General features: G+C 39.0%; 1 protein-coding gene across 1 annotated transcript in view; it reads left to right on the top strand.

The window, feature by feature from the left end:
- The window catches only part of LOC115426935 (teneurin-3), a 244,088-nt gene that overhangs the window by 103,590 nt on the left and 125,523 nt on the right, over window positions 1-14,975 (top strand). Inside the window, exon 6 of the mRNA XM_030145210.1 lies at window positions 11,944-12,072. Coding sequence (XP_030001070.1) covers window positions 11,944-12,072 — 129 coding nt within the window. The remainder of the gene's footprint in view (window positions 1-11,943; window positions 12,073-14,975) is intronic.

Raw genomic sequence — 14,975 nt, 5'->3', positions numbered from 1 at the left:
CTTTAGACATGTCATTCGGTCAAACGGAACAAATGATAGACAAGCTTCCTGGAGTGAATGGAGCGGCATGCCTGTTAATCTGTGTGAAGCTTGATCTCTGTCAGGAGTATTTCTATTTCACTGCCTTCCCCTTTTTGCAGAAATTGCAGATGTCCTGATAGGATTCAGTTGTGTCTGTCTGACTAAGCTCTCTCTCAGATATGCAGACATGGTCCCAGAGCAGCTTCCAACAAGACATTCCTGTGTGTTTCCCTTTGACAGGGGGCTGTGCATCATCCCCACACTTCTGATCCCCAGTTCAGGGAACAGCAGCCCATTCATATCCTCGGGGGTTTCTGTTAAAAAAAACAGTAAGGGAAGTTCAAATGGCCGGCACAGAGACGGCAACGTCAAAATGAAGTTGACGAGATGAACTCCTTTAACAAAGGGAAATGCTCTGACACACAAACTTTAAAGACTACTTTGGTCTTCTTTGTTGTGCTGCTACCTAAAGTTGCTCATTCTGTCAAACAGGAAATGCTTTTATCTCAGTCAGGAAGATAAACTAATGCTTATCCTCTCTCCCCCCTCTTGGGCATTATTTCCTATGAGAGTGCTTTTGAATGTTTTTTACAACATGTCAAAGCTGACTTCTTGCTAACCTTTGGAATCTTGACCACAGCAATAAACCCGCTACAGATTCATCTCTCCTTATGCCCTCCCTTGTCATCCAAACCCTTCATCTTACACTGTGCCGCGCTCCCACAGCGGATATATAAGTATTCATCCAGCTTGGAGGCAGGGTAAATGTGACACAGCTGTATAAGGAGAAATATGGCGTTGTTGGGAAGATCCTATAACCAGTGCTTTATTGGGGAACAGAGATGGGAGCGCTCTCTTTGAAAGAGGCCGTAAATGCTCTGTATCAATATCAATATTCACATACCCTTTATTGACTTAACTGTTTTGTTACTTCTTGGTGTTCGTGATCATGCACCATAAACTTAACCCATAAACATCCAGTGCTACTTTTGTGGCATTTCCCAAATAAATTATTCTCACTATTTAACCTTTCTAAAGGGATTTATCACCAATTATTACAATAGTATCCTCTGTATTTTGCATTTTTCAATGAAAATAATGTATTTTCCTTTATTTAACCCTTTCATGCATGATGTCCACATTTATGGACACATAATTTAAGCTCACTTTCTAAAGGTTTATAAAGGCAATATTCTCCAAACCACGTGGGGGCAGTCTCTATAGACCCTCAGCAAGACAATGAAAAAAAGCATCATCTTATTTTTAGAATTTGGACTGCTCTGTGATCTCATAAAGTTAACCTCCTAAGACCCAACTATGAATTTTCTGTCCATGTTTGTGGACAAGAGTTTCAAAGCTTTATACAAAAAAAACAACAACAACAAAAAAACTGTCCACTGCAAAGGACATTGCATAAAAATACAAAAAAATGCATCTGAAAAAACTGTTGCATCATGATGTTCCCACTATAGGCAAATATTTAATTTAAAAAAGCCAAAATTTGTACTTTCCTGGGTCTCGGGAGGTTAAATATCGTCTTAATAAAAACCATATTTTAAAAAATTAAAAATGCATTTTCAATATTAGCCTAATTTTGAGTAATAACATCAATTTAAAACAAATCTAGATACTTTTTTTTCAAAATTCATGCATGAAAGGGTTAATTTACTGATCATTAGGGGTGTAACAGTACAGAAAAAATTTGGTTCGGTATGTTTTGGTACAGGGGTCTTCAGGTCGATACAATTCTGGTACGTTTTCGGTACAGTGAAATGGGGGGAGGGGGTTGTCACGCTCCGAAACTACCGAAAACCAAAAGTGAAACTTAAGGCTTCGCACTGTGTGCAGTCTCTGGACTCATCATTTCATAGTCGAACGTACCAATTTCCTACATTTCTCGTGACAATTTCCTACACTACCAGGCAAAAGTTTGGACTCACCTTCTCATTTAAATGACATGAGATGGACCACAGATGGCCAACAAGTGCTCAGCATAATTTGGAACTCCTTCCAGACTTTTGGAAAACATTTCAGGTGACTACCTCATGAAGCGCATCGAGAGAATGCCAAGAATGCGCAAAGCAGTAATAAAAGCAAAATGTGGCTATTTTGAAGAATCTAAAATATAAAACATGTTTTGAGTTTTGTCACATCTTTTTTAACTACATAATTCCATATGTGTTCACTCATAGTTTTGATGTCTTCAGTGAGAATCTACAATGTAAATAGTCATAAAAATAAAGAAAAACCAGGTGAGTCCAAACTTTTGCCTGGTAGTGTACATTTACATCATCCTACATTGTGTGACACCAAGTACATGTATGTGGAGTCCATGTGGTCGTAAAAGTTGAGATTTGTGCAAATGTGTCCGGCGGGTTTCAGCTTTGGGTCCGCCTCAAGTATTCGTGGACATCCGCGGAGTCAAGTATGCCCAACTCTGTGGGGGTCCTTAACACACTTCGAACGTACAACCCAGCTTCTGTCCCACTGTTATACTCTCTGTTGTCATGTTCATTCCCCCCTCCCACCCCCCACTGTTATCAGTGCTCCAGCTTCAGAATAAAGTGTTTGGGTGTTTTTGCAGCGGCGCTGAGAATTCAGCAGTGGCGCCAGGTTTGTGTAGAAACTTAAGGCGAGTGTTTGCGTTCTTCACATAGGCTACATGTATTTGTTCAATTCAACTTTCAATTCAACTTTATTTGTATAGCCCAATATCACAACAAGGTTATCTCAAAGGGCTTTACAGAGGCAGTTGGAGTAAACAACAGTCAAATAAACAGCAAGAAAATGAGTAGTGTCCAGGGCATCCCCCGTCCTTAGACCCTCCTTCTCGGCAAGGAAAAACTCAAAACCCAGTGGGAAAAGGGAGAAACCTCGGGGAGAACCACAGTGAAGGAGAGATCCACTCCCATGGACGGACAGGCTATAGATGCACCAGGACTGATGGACGTCCATTTGCAGATGTAGTTCTAGTCTGCAAGGATGCAGTAGGGTGGACACATGGGGGGTCTATCCCGCTGGATGAGACAGGCAGGAGCGAGGAGGCCCATCCACAGTGGTGAGGCCGAGGATGTCCATCCAGGACAGGTGGGGGAGGGGGTCAGGACACAGGACAGGGCAGGACACAGATGGGTCAGCGCAGATCCTGTCGTCATTGGCTCCCAAGCGGTTACAACTGAAAAAGTAGCCACTCCCCCGGAGGGGAGTGGGGAAAGGGGACACCAGGTGAATAGTACTGCACAAACTAAGTTGGCTAAATATTAAAAATATAAGTGCAGACCAGAATGGTACGTAGAACCAGAAACAGAAGATAGGACTCAGTGCCTGTACTTCCCCCAGCATTCTTGCTCCTAGGGCAGCTTAGACTGAACTGTGGGTTCAGTCTGGTTTGAACTAGCCTGACCATAAGCTTTTTCAAATAGGAATGTTTTCAGCCTGACCTTAAATGTAGAGACTGTGTCGGCCTCTTTAATGTTAACTGGAAGCTGATTCCATAAAACAGGAGCTTGGTAACTAAAGGCTCTAGCTCCTACTGTACTTCAGTACAGTACAGTTCAGTACACCTCCATATTGTATCAAAGGCCCTGTTACAAACAAGTGCACCGTTTCACCCCTACTGATCATGTAGATATTCATAAAAAGCTTAGATTAAAGTCGATTGATCTAATATTTAAAAAGAGAAAAAACTGAAAAAAAAGTGACTCTTTCTGCAAAGATATCAGTAACTGAATGTAAAAACAAGTGTCTCCATCCACTGTCATTGATCCAACTCCGTGGGTTTTACTGATGAATTAAGGTTTTAGAAGATGACAGTGCTCCGAGCCAAATGGGTCATATCTGATGCCCATGAAAAGATGACAAACTGCATTTTACACTGATTATTTATATGTATTGATAGGATTAGTGGATCAGTAGTTATTAAACATTTTACCCCAGCAGATGGTTTTGGCTGCCAGAGGCTGTTTGGGTCTTCATGAGTTAATACAGATATGCACTTAGCTACATTTATTTCAGCCATTTCCAACAGCAGCCTCTCTGTACATAGGAGTCATTTGCTATTTTTATTTGCACCTCTGCTGATGACTGATCTGCTCCGTTTACACAACCACGAGCCATAATTTGTTCAGCTGTTGTCACTAACACTTCTAGCAGACTGGATTCATTTACAACATTTTCATCCCAACAATCACCAACTTGTTTAATTGTAGGCCTGTCGGATGTTTGGGAATTGTATTTTTGGCCTGAATCCACGGTGTGTGCCTGGTGCCTCGACTCCTTTTGCTGTGTGTGAGTGAGTTAAACAGATGCAGCCCTCTGCCACTTGCCTCAGGTGTCTGAGAGTGTTTCCACCACTTCCTCTCTCTTTCATCCACCGCCAATTTACCTGCCAGGTGCAATGACTCAAATAGCTACAATGTGCACTCATACTTTAATACCTTTCTACTGTCAGTTCACACAGTCCCATTAGCACAAAGACAAACTCAAAGACAAATACCGGAACACCTGCCCCTGTTATACGATAAAATGAGACTGTGACTAAGGCTTATTGCATCGTATTACTCAGCATTGTTTGGTTTTGTAGTTCGAGGTAAAACTAATATATTTGAGGATATTTCAGAAACAAATACAGTCTAATTAAAATGTCTTTTACCTATCGCAAAACCGGACTCTGGCTGACTGTCAACAGCAGCTCCTGTAATCCAAATGAGACAAACCTGCTGAGGTGAGGCTTTCCAGTTCCAGCTCTGCAAACTGGCCTGATTGGAAGGATTTCAGTGATTGTTCAGATATAGGGAAGCCAATCAGGACTGATTCCAGCTTTGATGCTCTGATTGGACCCAGAAACAGCATGTGGATTTCAGAAAATGCACTCTAAATTGAACTGCACCAACAGTGTCTTCACGGAATATATTGGATCATAATGTTTAGAAGGAGAAGACTGCTTATTTGGAGACTTTTCTGCGTTACTAGTTGCTTTGTCGGAGTGATTTCACATATTTGCTATTAAGGATAAATCGTATTTCCCGGAATGTTGTGTTGCTGAAATGAAATATTAAAAGTGGAGGAAAAACATCACGTATATCCACCGAGGGCCGTGGCTCCGCTGATACTGTTGACAAGGTTGGCACTTGTGGTTTTAACAAGGCCGTACCAGTTACCAGAGTGGAGGCTGGATCTGAAACTAAAATAATTCAACTGTAATAGTAATACTGACACAAAAATAAAGAAATCCCACAGAGACTAACACGAGAAGACACTGAGCTCTTTCAATTGTCACAAAGAAAACACCATATCTTGGTCGATCTTGCGGTAGAGATATTGTCATTCCATCTGAGGTTGGTGGAGACACTGTCCCTGAAAACAGAAACATCTTAGAAAGGCTCTGAGCAGTGCGGCTTATTTCAAGGAGTCCCCCGGGGATATTTCTGGGGAGGTGTACAGGCAGGTTCCAGAATAAAACCCTGTTTATCTCAATAATTTTGAAGCTGTTGAGCTCCAAGTTGTTGTTGGCACACAACGACTCCAGATGGGCCACCTCTTGCTCTGGTAAATGGACTGATTATTCTTGGTGACAATGGCGATCGGAGTGGTGTCATCTGCATATTTTAACATAAAACACTGGACCGTAGTCACATTCTCCTTGTTGTTAAAGGGGAACATGTGAGAGCAGTTCATCAGTATAAATACTCACTCAAGCACTAACCCAAATGATAAACCGAGCCAACACTGACTTTATTCGTAAAACAAGACGCTGTTTTGTCTTGATGATGAGTTTTGTCTGTTTGTTTTAGACAATCTGTTGGTTTGGTAATCTCAGCGAGAAAAACAATAACTTGTCAGGAAAAACTGTGAGCATATGCTGTGAAGTTACTGGTATAAACTTCAATAGTTTTTGTCACGTCTTGTATCAAGTCAGTGGTCATCCGATCGGATCCTTTATATTGGGAGTGTAATTTGTTTCCATTAAGGTGGAGCTTTAACTCCCTTAAGGTGCAACAGATGGACACTTCAGGTCTTTAAATCCTCCAGCTATTGGCTTTTTAAGGAAATGTAATTTTGCTTGTGAGTGATGTGTTTTTTTTCTCTCTCTTTTTTTCTTTTCCTTTCTCCTTTTCCTTTTCTTATCATTTGCTATGTATTCACTGAAGTTTGTAATTTTACTCTATTATTAGATTGTTTTGAAGATAACAGATTGGTCCTTTCCTTTCCCTCCCCTGCAAATTATCATTTCATTGTGTTTCCTTTCCTTTTTTCCCTTTTCTTGTCCTTTCTTCTTTTCCGTTTCTTTTGATTTACTATTTATTCATTGAATTTTGTAATTTCTCTGTCAATAGATTTCCAAGACAATAGATGATTTTTCCTTTCCTTGCCTTGCCTTGCCTTCCCTTCCCTTCCCTTCCCTTCCCTTCCCTTCCCTTCCCTTCCCTTCCCTTCCCTTCCCTTCCCTTCCCGTCCCTTTATCATTTTGTTGTGTTTATTACCAAATGCTGCTTATAAGCCTAATTCTTCCCCAGGGACAGTAAAGTCACTCAGTGGTAGATTTTTAATATAATGATAATTTGGAACAGGGAAAAGCCAATTAACCATCTTTTAGTCATATATCCCTGCAAAAACCCTCCAAAAATGTAGACACTGCATGAAACGCATGTCTATAATTACATATCTTCATTAGACATTAGATAATTGTTGAACTGAAAATCTCAAACAGACTAATAAATAAGTAGTAATAATAAGTAATGAATGAACATGAATCTAACAGTAAAAATTCTGTATGAGTGATTTTGTTTTAATCATTTGAGCTCTTATTTTCTTCCAAAGTCATTCCAGCAGAAGTAGAAGTTTATTTTTTAACAATCACTGCCAACTTCTGTTCATACCAATAATTTGTAAAATGTCATATTGCTGCAGATTTTTTTTTTCTTTTTTCATATTGCTGCGGATTAATCGGCTGTAAACTCGTATATTCATTTATGTAGTCTGAGCATTTGCTAATGAGGGCGAAAACATTATATCACAGATTTAAAAAAAAAAAAAAAAAAAGTTGGAGAAAAAGTTAGACAGCGTTTATCTGCAACATAATTATCACTGCTTGGCCTTGCAACAACACCACTTATATGGTGCTGTGAATTATGTGAACAAATGTGAGAATTTGCAGTGAAATGAGCCAGGAGGATTTTTTTTCTTTTTCCTCCTGTAACATTTTTATCAGAGTCCATTTTTCAAGTGTTGGTGTTTCTGTACGATTAAAACCATGTGGGTGTTGGAGCTCAAGCAAACATGATATGAACAAATTCAACCTCCTGTGCATCGTGGGTAAAGGTGTTCCACAGGGCACATTTTGACATCAGAGATTAGTGGCGAGGTTTTTCAGCTTCTTGCTCAGGAAGAGAATTGCTCATAGCCCATAAATATTAATTGAAGTGGCCAAGGCGGCAGGAATAACTTATGCAAATTCATAAATTGAGGGCTTTTTACCTCAAAGCAATTTGTTGATGAGGTAAGTGGGGATTCAGGCCCCGGTGTTCTAAGAGTTCTAAGGCTCTTGGCAGCTCTGTGGTGTGGCTGATACATGAGAACTCGCCACCACACTGTGTTTCCTGTTATATTGGAAATGATAAGGACTGAAGACAGGAGTGGGTTATACTCAACTGTGGACTGACGTAAACGTATTTTAAGCCTCAAAGATCTAAACAACCACTGTCGACCAAAAACATCTATTGGTCTGAAATATTTAATAACTTCTGAACCACTAATTCTATCAATATAGTGGAATTATTCAGGTAAAATGCAGTTTATCAGCTTTTCATGGTCATCAGATGTGACCCATTTGGACTTTCAGAGGCTCCATAGTGAACGTGGAGTGTGTTTACATGTACACTACACATGTACACTCTGATCATTATCCAGTATTCCTAACGGCATGATGTGATATCACTTTAATTAACACCCCTAGATTTCTCCCCATTACTCCACTCTCTGTGTGCGTGTATATCTGTTAATCAAATTTAGATAGACAGACAGATAGATTTAAGTTGAACTTCATCCTGCTCTTTTTCGAATAGGTTTTCTTTTTTATATCGATTTTTCTTGTTGTGTTAGTTTTTAAATGTAATTTCATTGCACAGTTGGTGTAATGACAATAAAGCCTATTCTATTCTATTCTAAATGTAGATGTTTGAAATAAACGATAGAACGATAGAGTGATAGATAGAACGATAGATAGAACGATAGAACGATAGAACGATAGAACGATAGAACGATAGATAGATAGATAGATAGATAGATAGATAGATAGATAGATAGATAGATAGATAGATAGATAGATAGATAGATAGATAGATAGATAGATAGATAGATAGATAATGGACAGTTCATTTTGATATGTATAACATTTGTTAAACTTACATATGGGACCTGATTTGTCTTGTTGTGTTGGTTTTTAAATGCAATTTTGTTGCACAGTTGGTGTAATGACAATAAAGCCTATTCTATTTTATTCTATGCTATTTTATTCTACTCTATTCTATTCTAAATGTTGATATTTGAAAGGATGGATGGATGGATGGATGGATGGATGGATGGATGGATGGATGGATGGATGGATGGATGGATGGATGGATAGATAGATAGATAGATAGATAGATAGATAGATAGATAGATAGATAGATAGATAGATAGATAGATAGATAGATAGATAGATAGATAGATAGATAGATAGATAGATAGATAGATAGATAGATAGATAGATAGATAGATAGATAGATAGATAGATAGATGGATGGGACTTTATCCCACCGTGTGGAAATTTCACTGTTAACAACAGCAACAATTACTCAATCAATCAAAGTTTATTTATATAGCACTTTACAACAACATAAAGAAGACTAAAGTGCTTTACATCTCAAAGCATGATTAAATTATAAGATAGCAACAGTTTAATCCAAATACTGTAAATATGCATAAAACAATAAGACACAACACACAGTGCAAAGAAAAGACAGATACAAAAACCACAAATGAGTAAGAAAAGAGAAAATGAGAATTAAGATTAAGATTTTCAAAGTTAAATAGTATTTACATATTTACATTGTGGTAGCACATGGTGTTACCTGGGGGGTGTGGGGTTACTGAGAACTGTTATTAAGTCTGAAAAGTTCTTTTAGTTCTTTTACATCTACACTTGTGTAAAAAAATAAATAAATAAAACTGTAGAAAGCAGAAGTGACATATCACACCAAGACCAAAGGAAGATGCTTGGCGTATGAAAGCCAACCCTCACTGAGTATAAATGAAAGACAGATGTCACTACATATGTACATAAATCCAATAATGAACTGAAACATGTAAACCAGGTGTTTTTGGTTTTCGCATTTCTGAAGCACATTTAAACGTATTGGATTTAATTATTAAAATTACCTGATTCCTCCCAGTTATCAGATTTTTATGGTCATGGAAACGGACTCATTGATTCACCAGTAAAACCCATGTAGTTTGTCACATGACACCGAGTGGTGACCCTTGTTTTTATGTTCAGTTGATGATATATTTAGCTGAAAATGTCATTTTTCTCTGTTTTGATACAATGACATTGAATTTATTCTGAGCTTTTATGAACATCTACATGATCAGTAAATTAAATATAGGAAAATACCAGATTTTCCCTGAAAAATGTAAAATGCAGAGGATATTGTAGTTATAAATGGTCATAAATCACTTAGTAGAGGTTTAATATAGAGGAAACATTCATGTGGAAGTTGCAACAAGAATAGCTGTAGGTCTTTAAGGGTTAATTATATTCTACAGTCAAGAGTAAAGATTGCTGATTTGTTTTGTCGAAGCCAAATAAAAGCATGTGGATGTTGTTTAGCTGAATGGGGAAACTACTTATTGTGTCTCTCACTTTATTTTGTCTTTGATAAAACAGTGTCCTTTCTTCAGCCTGTCAGCTTAGACACTGATTTTTTTCCCTCAACATTAAAAGGTTTCATTTTCAGAAGTATGTAATGCAAATTTTTTTGCCAAGTAAAAGCTTATCCGACCTTTTATTCTTTAGCTAAAACCTCAACTTGCTTTAATTTCATACCGTCAGTCATTTTTCCAAGGGTACGAGTCACTTTTTTTCCCCCTACAGAGGGTTTTTTTTTTTTAATGTGGGTTAATTCTGCATGTCCTCAGTCGAGTTAATTTGTAAAAACTAAGCAGATACAGTTTTTCTGTGATTCTAGAGGATGTCCTCAGGTACATCTGCAAATATGACACCCCGTAAAAGTAAGTATTTACACAGTGTGCTGTCTGAGGAAGCAGGTTTTTTAAAACGTATCAGTTTTTACAGTCGAACTAGGCCAAGGAGAATGTGCTATACGTTCAGGTTCAGTGTTTGGGACAAATGAGAATATTTTTAGAGAACGGTCTGATTCTTGGCAAGTAACATTAAGCTGCATAATGTGTCTGTCTTTGTGTCCGTGCTCAGGAATTAATCAGTTTTTGGCTTAAAATGGAGGATTTTTGCATGTATGAAAGTCAAAGTGTTATTTATTGGGTAAGGAAATCTCATTTTTGCATAAGATTTGAAACATGAAAAGTAACAAAAGCTCCTTAGTTTTTCACATTGGGATTGTAGAAACAAATTGGTTTGGCTTGCTGCAGCTTTTAGAAGAGTCAGACTTGTCAAAAAATACTGATGGACCATTCGGCTTCTATTTATTCGCTGGTGATGTTGCTTTATCGGCAGTGAAGACGGATTCAGACTGAATTTGGTGGTTATCGCTTCATTTTAAATCTGCATCCAAGGACTTGACTGGAGTCCAAGGCCAGAGTTGTTTTTTTTCCCACCAAGGACAGCGCTGTGTGTATTTGTATTAAACTGATGCCAAATATATTCATCAGTAGGCTTTAAACAAGAGCCGGCCTATCTTTTAACAAAGTAGTGTTTGATACTCTGTCCACACTGCTTTCCCATCCTTCTTTTTGGTCCTCCTCACATTTGATATTCTCTCTGGCCCCACATCTACCTCTCAAGTTATTTGCTGCAGTCGATATCCATCTTCTGGGCGAGCGACGGGTGTTGGAGAAAAGTTCCTCCTGCAGATCAAATGGTCGGAAATCAAGATGCTTCCTCAGCATGTTCTCTGGCTGGTGACTTTGAAGGAGATTGGCCCTCTCGCTGCGCTCACAGAAGCACCTCAGCCTCCCAAAACAACAAGCACACAGTTTGATTACATCCAATACTGTGACAATAAAGCAGGTTGGCTGAGCTGAATGAAAGCCAGACACAGTTTAGTTATGTAAGAGAACTAGAGGAGTGTAGGAGCTTCTTAGCCTCTCACTTCCCCCTCCTGCTGAGTCTGTCTGTCTCAATATACTGCCTTACCCTTTTTTTTTAAAGTCTCTCACCATCTCTTCTTCCGTCCTGTTCTTTTCACACGAATGGAAGCTGCATCTGTCTCTGTCCCTTTTCCCTTTGTATTAGACTGGAGTTGGAGAATTATCCGATGTTTCTGACTTCGACTGCCGGTCTGAAGTGAAAGCTTGGTGTCAAAATAGACATTCTGCCTGCTGCTCTCTTTGATACAGTCGCTGTTTGCGAGACACGTTAATGAACAGCGCTCCCCAAGGAAACACGGCAGAGCAACAGGGTTCCTGGGTATTGACTAAAATGACTTTGTCTGGCCTCTATTGGTGCCGTGTTTACACAAAAGCTACCCGTGGCAGCATAGCTTCAAAAAAACGCCAAATGTGAAAGTAAAGTGCTGGAAGTTAAACTGTTGATTCTTGCTGCCGGCGTTAGATTCATCTATTGTGCTTCTCCCAATGGTCTTTTGTGCTTAAGTAGCTTGATTGTTTTTCATGCTCCTCTCTGCTTATTTGTTTATCCATTTTTCCACAAGCCCACACAGATTTTTTTTTTTGTGTATTTCACAGCAATGCACCTTTTCGGCCTCAATTGGCAGCTCCAAGAATTGGACAACCAGCCGGCTTTTGAGAACGGAGGAGTTGGGAAGACAGGGCCCACTCAGTCGAGCATAGTGACGGCTCTGTCTGCTGATAACGGTGAGAAAACAAACAGTGTGGCTTCATAACGATAAGTAGTGCACCAGTTAACATTAAAGAGGCCTTACAGGACTGATCTAAAGCTAATACCGGTACGTTTTCTTTTTTTTTTGGCCTCTGTGAAAGCTTCATGAAGCTTTGTTGAAGGTTTTTTTTTTCTATATAGCTGAAGTCCCGCCCCTTCCACTGTGCATCACGGGAAAAAAATACAAATAACGGTCAACGATGAGAGACATATCATTTTTAGATCCTGTTTGAATTGTGTCAATATTTACACATATGATATTTGGCAATTTAAAAGACAATTATAACCTTTTACAGTCGGCTATTGTTCTGTCTGTGTTGCCATGGCGATGCTGATGATGATGCACATTCTGTACATCCATGTAACCAGAAGAATATCAGCCAAAACCTCAACAAAACCAAATTTTGGAAAACACAATCCGAAACAACAAAGCCGTATGTTTGACACCCCTGGGTTAATCCAGCGTTTTGTGTTACATTGAAATGATTCCAACTAGAAACAAAAGGCTCAGGTTTGAACAGGTTCCACGGTCACGGTTTGTGTCAAAAATGTTTAAATAAACATCTAGTTTTGTGTTAAACCATTGAATGGACTGAATGTTGTACATGTCATGAACACCAAAAAAAAAAAAAAAAAGCTGCTGCCTTGGAACGTTTTCCCTTAGTCTTTGACAGAGAGATGAAAAAGTATTAAGAGAAATCAAAAATGCTGGTTTGCTGTGGTTTCCAAGGTACAGCCTTGGCTGAAAATGTGAAATTCTTAGAATTTATGACAATGGTTTTTATTCTAAAGGAATGTTTGACTCAGAGCTACCACCTCTACCTCAAAACTCTGTCTGCATTTTATAATATATTCACTTTACAGGTTCTTTATACTGGAAAATGTGTAAATGGATTGTATAAATGGACATAAACCAATTTACAGTGTGTGTGTTACGCTCTTTACCATGTACAGTCTACTCTCGTTAAACCGCCCGCCGTTATACCGCCATTTTTGCTCACCGCTGACCAAAACCATTGCACAAAAATCCCCAATGCCTTATTCCATTAGCTACCGCCATTTCCGCCTATCGCCATCCGCCAGCCCAGTTCCACGCACAAACAACACTTATACCATTGATTTCCCGACCGTTATACCGCCAGCGTGATTGCCATCGAGTACATATAAATTTTAACAATGCACTGAAACAAACGCGCCAGACGCTGATCGCGACAAGCTACGAGTAGGTCTACGGAACGGCCACCGTTCATTTATCGCAGAACACTCAGTAGGTCAGGATGTCGGGAAGAGGACGTGGGATTAAGCCAAAGCCTCAAGATGATGGGGTGTCATTTCCTGACACGATATAATAATGCTTAAAATGTTTCCCCACTTTAAATGATCCCTTACAACATAACAGAATCAAGATTTATTTAGAAACGCAATTAGAACGGGTTAACGGAGGCAGCATAGACTTCATATAGTAAAGACATGCACATTATGGACGCAACCCATTGTAACGCCATTTTCGCTATACCGCCAATTTGGCCGTGAACGGAAGTTGGCGGTATAACGAGAGTAGACTGTACATTGGAAACAACAGCTAACCAGCACTTTTGGCATTTATTTTCCAATTCATCTTATTAAAGTGTATACAATTTTTGGCATTTTATCTCTGAGGCAGATCATTTCTAAAATAAATAAATAAATAAAGACATAAAAATTTGTAAACCAGTGCAATTCAACAGTTTGACCAAAGACTGACAAATATCATATGTGTAAATGACGCGTAATTTAAAAGGAATTAAATCATTTCTCTCACCTTTGACCCGATTTTCTTCCAAAGCAAAGTTCCACGGGGCAGGATATCACTTCTATTATTGTTATTTTGCCCGAATAAGGTTCCATTTTGCCTCGACAAGATCAGCAAAGAGCAAATACTATCCCTGATTAGAAATGTAAGAAAATACTGTAAGACTTTTTTTTTTTTTTTTTGGAATGAAACAATTAAAGAAACAGTTCAGGGGTCATTTTAAACACCAAAAACACCAATTAATTAATTCATGTAAAAGTTCAAATGACTATTAAAAAAGACAGATTGTCACGGCAACACATTTGGCCTAATGAACGACTAGATTGAAACGTTCGGTCCTCGATGCCCAGTCAGCCTTCAGAGTTTATGGAGCTCTTTCACCTTCTGAATATTAATCCACTGATTCCAGACAGCTTTACACTGCCAAATCATAATCTTGGACCGTTCTGTATTCAACAACAAGCAGGCAGGGCCATCCGAGCTCACCTTTACAGCAAAAGCCACCAAATTAATCTCTAAGCACACGGTGGTATTTAGGATGCATGACCACGGAAACATTAATTGAGTTGAGTAGGCCAGGCAAAGGCTCAATTGTTTAAACTCGGCTAGATTTAAATCCTCATAAGTACTGCTAATTAAGATAGCATGAGGCAGGTTTTGGACTGTTTAAAGGCAATCAATAGCCGGCTATTATTCTCCCCAGAGGTAAACTTGGCTTCCAGTCCTCACTTTGACTGAAGCTAAAGTGACAGGAAATGGCCTCATTACACACAACGCTGAAGCAGTCAAATAATGGGGATCTGGCACAAACGGAAACAAATGAACACACTGTCACTGTACACAAAGTGCATGGCCACAAATTGTACCTTAGATATAGATATACCAAAGATAACGTCGCCATTATGCCGCGAGACAACGCTACGTCACGCACCTAACAAGAAAAGCATTACGGAAAATTAAAGAGCGACCATAGCTTTTAGAGCTTCGAAAATACGCTCAGTTTCTTCTTCTTAACAATGAAATCACTTCTTGTAATAGTGCCTCGCAGGCAACAGTTTTTCATTTGAGCATGAGTCATATTAAAAC

Source organism: Sphaeramia orbicularis, chromosome 10 (genome assembly GCF_902148855.1).
Source record: "Sphaeramia orbicularis chromosome 10, fSphaOr1.1, whole genome shotgun sequence".
Lineage (NCBI taxonomy): Eukaryota > Metazoa > Chordata > Actinopteri > Kurtiformes > Apogonidae > Sphaeramia > Sphaeramia orbicularis.
This window is presented reverse-complemented; position numbering and strand designations above follow the sequence as displayed.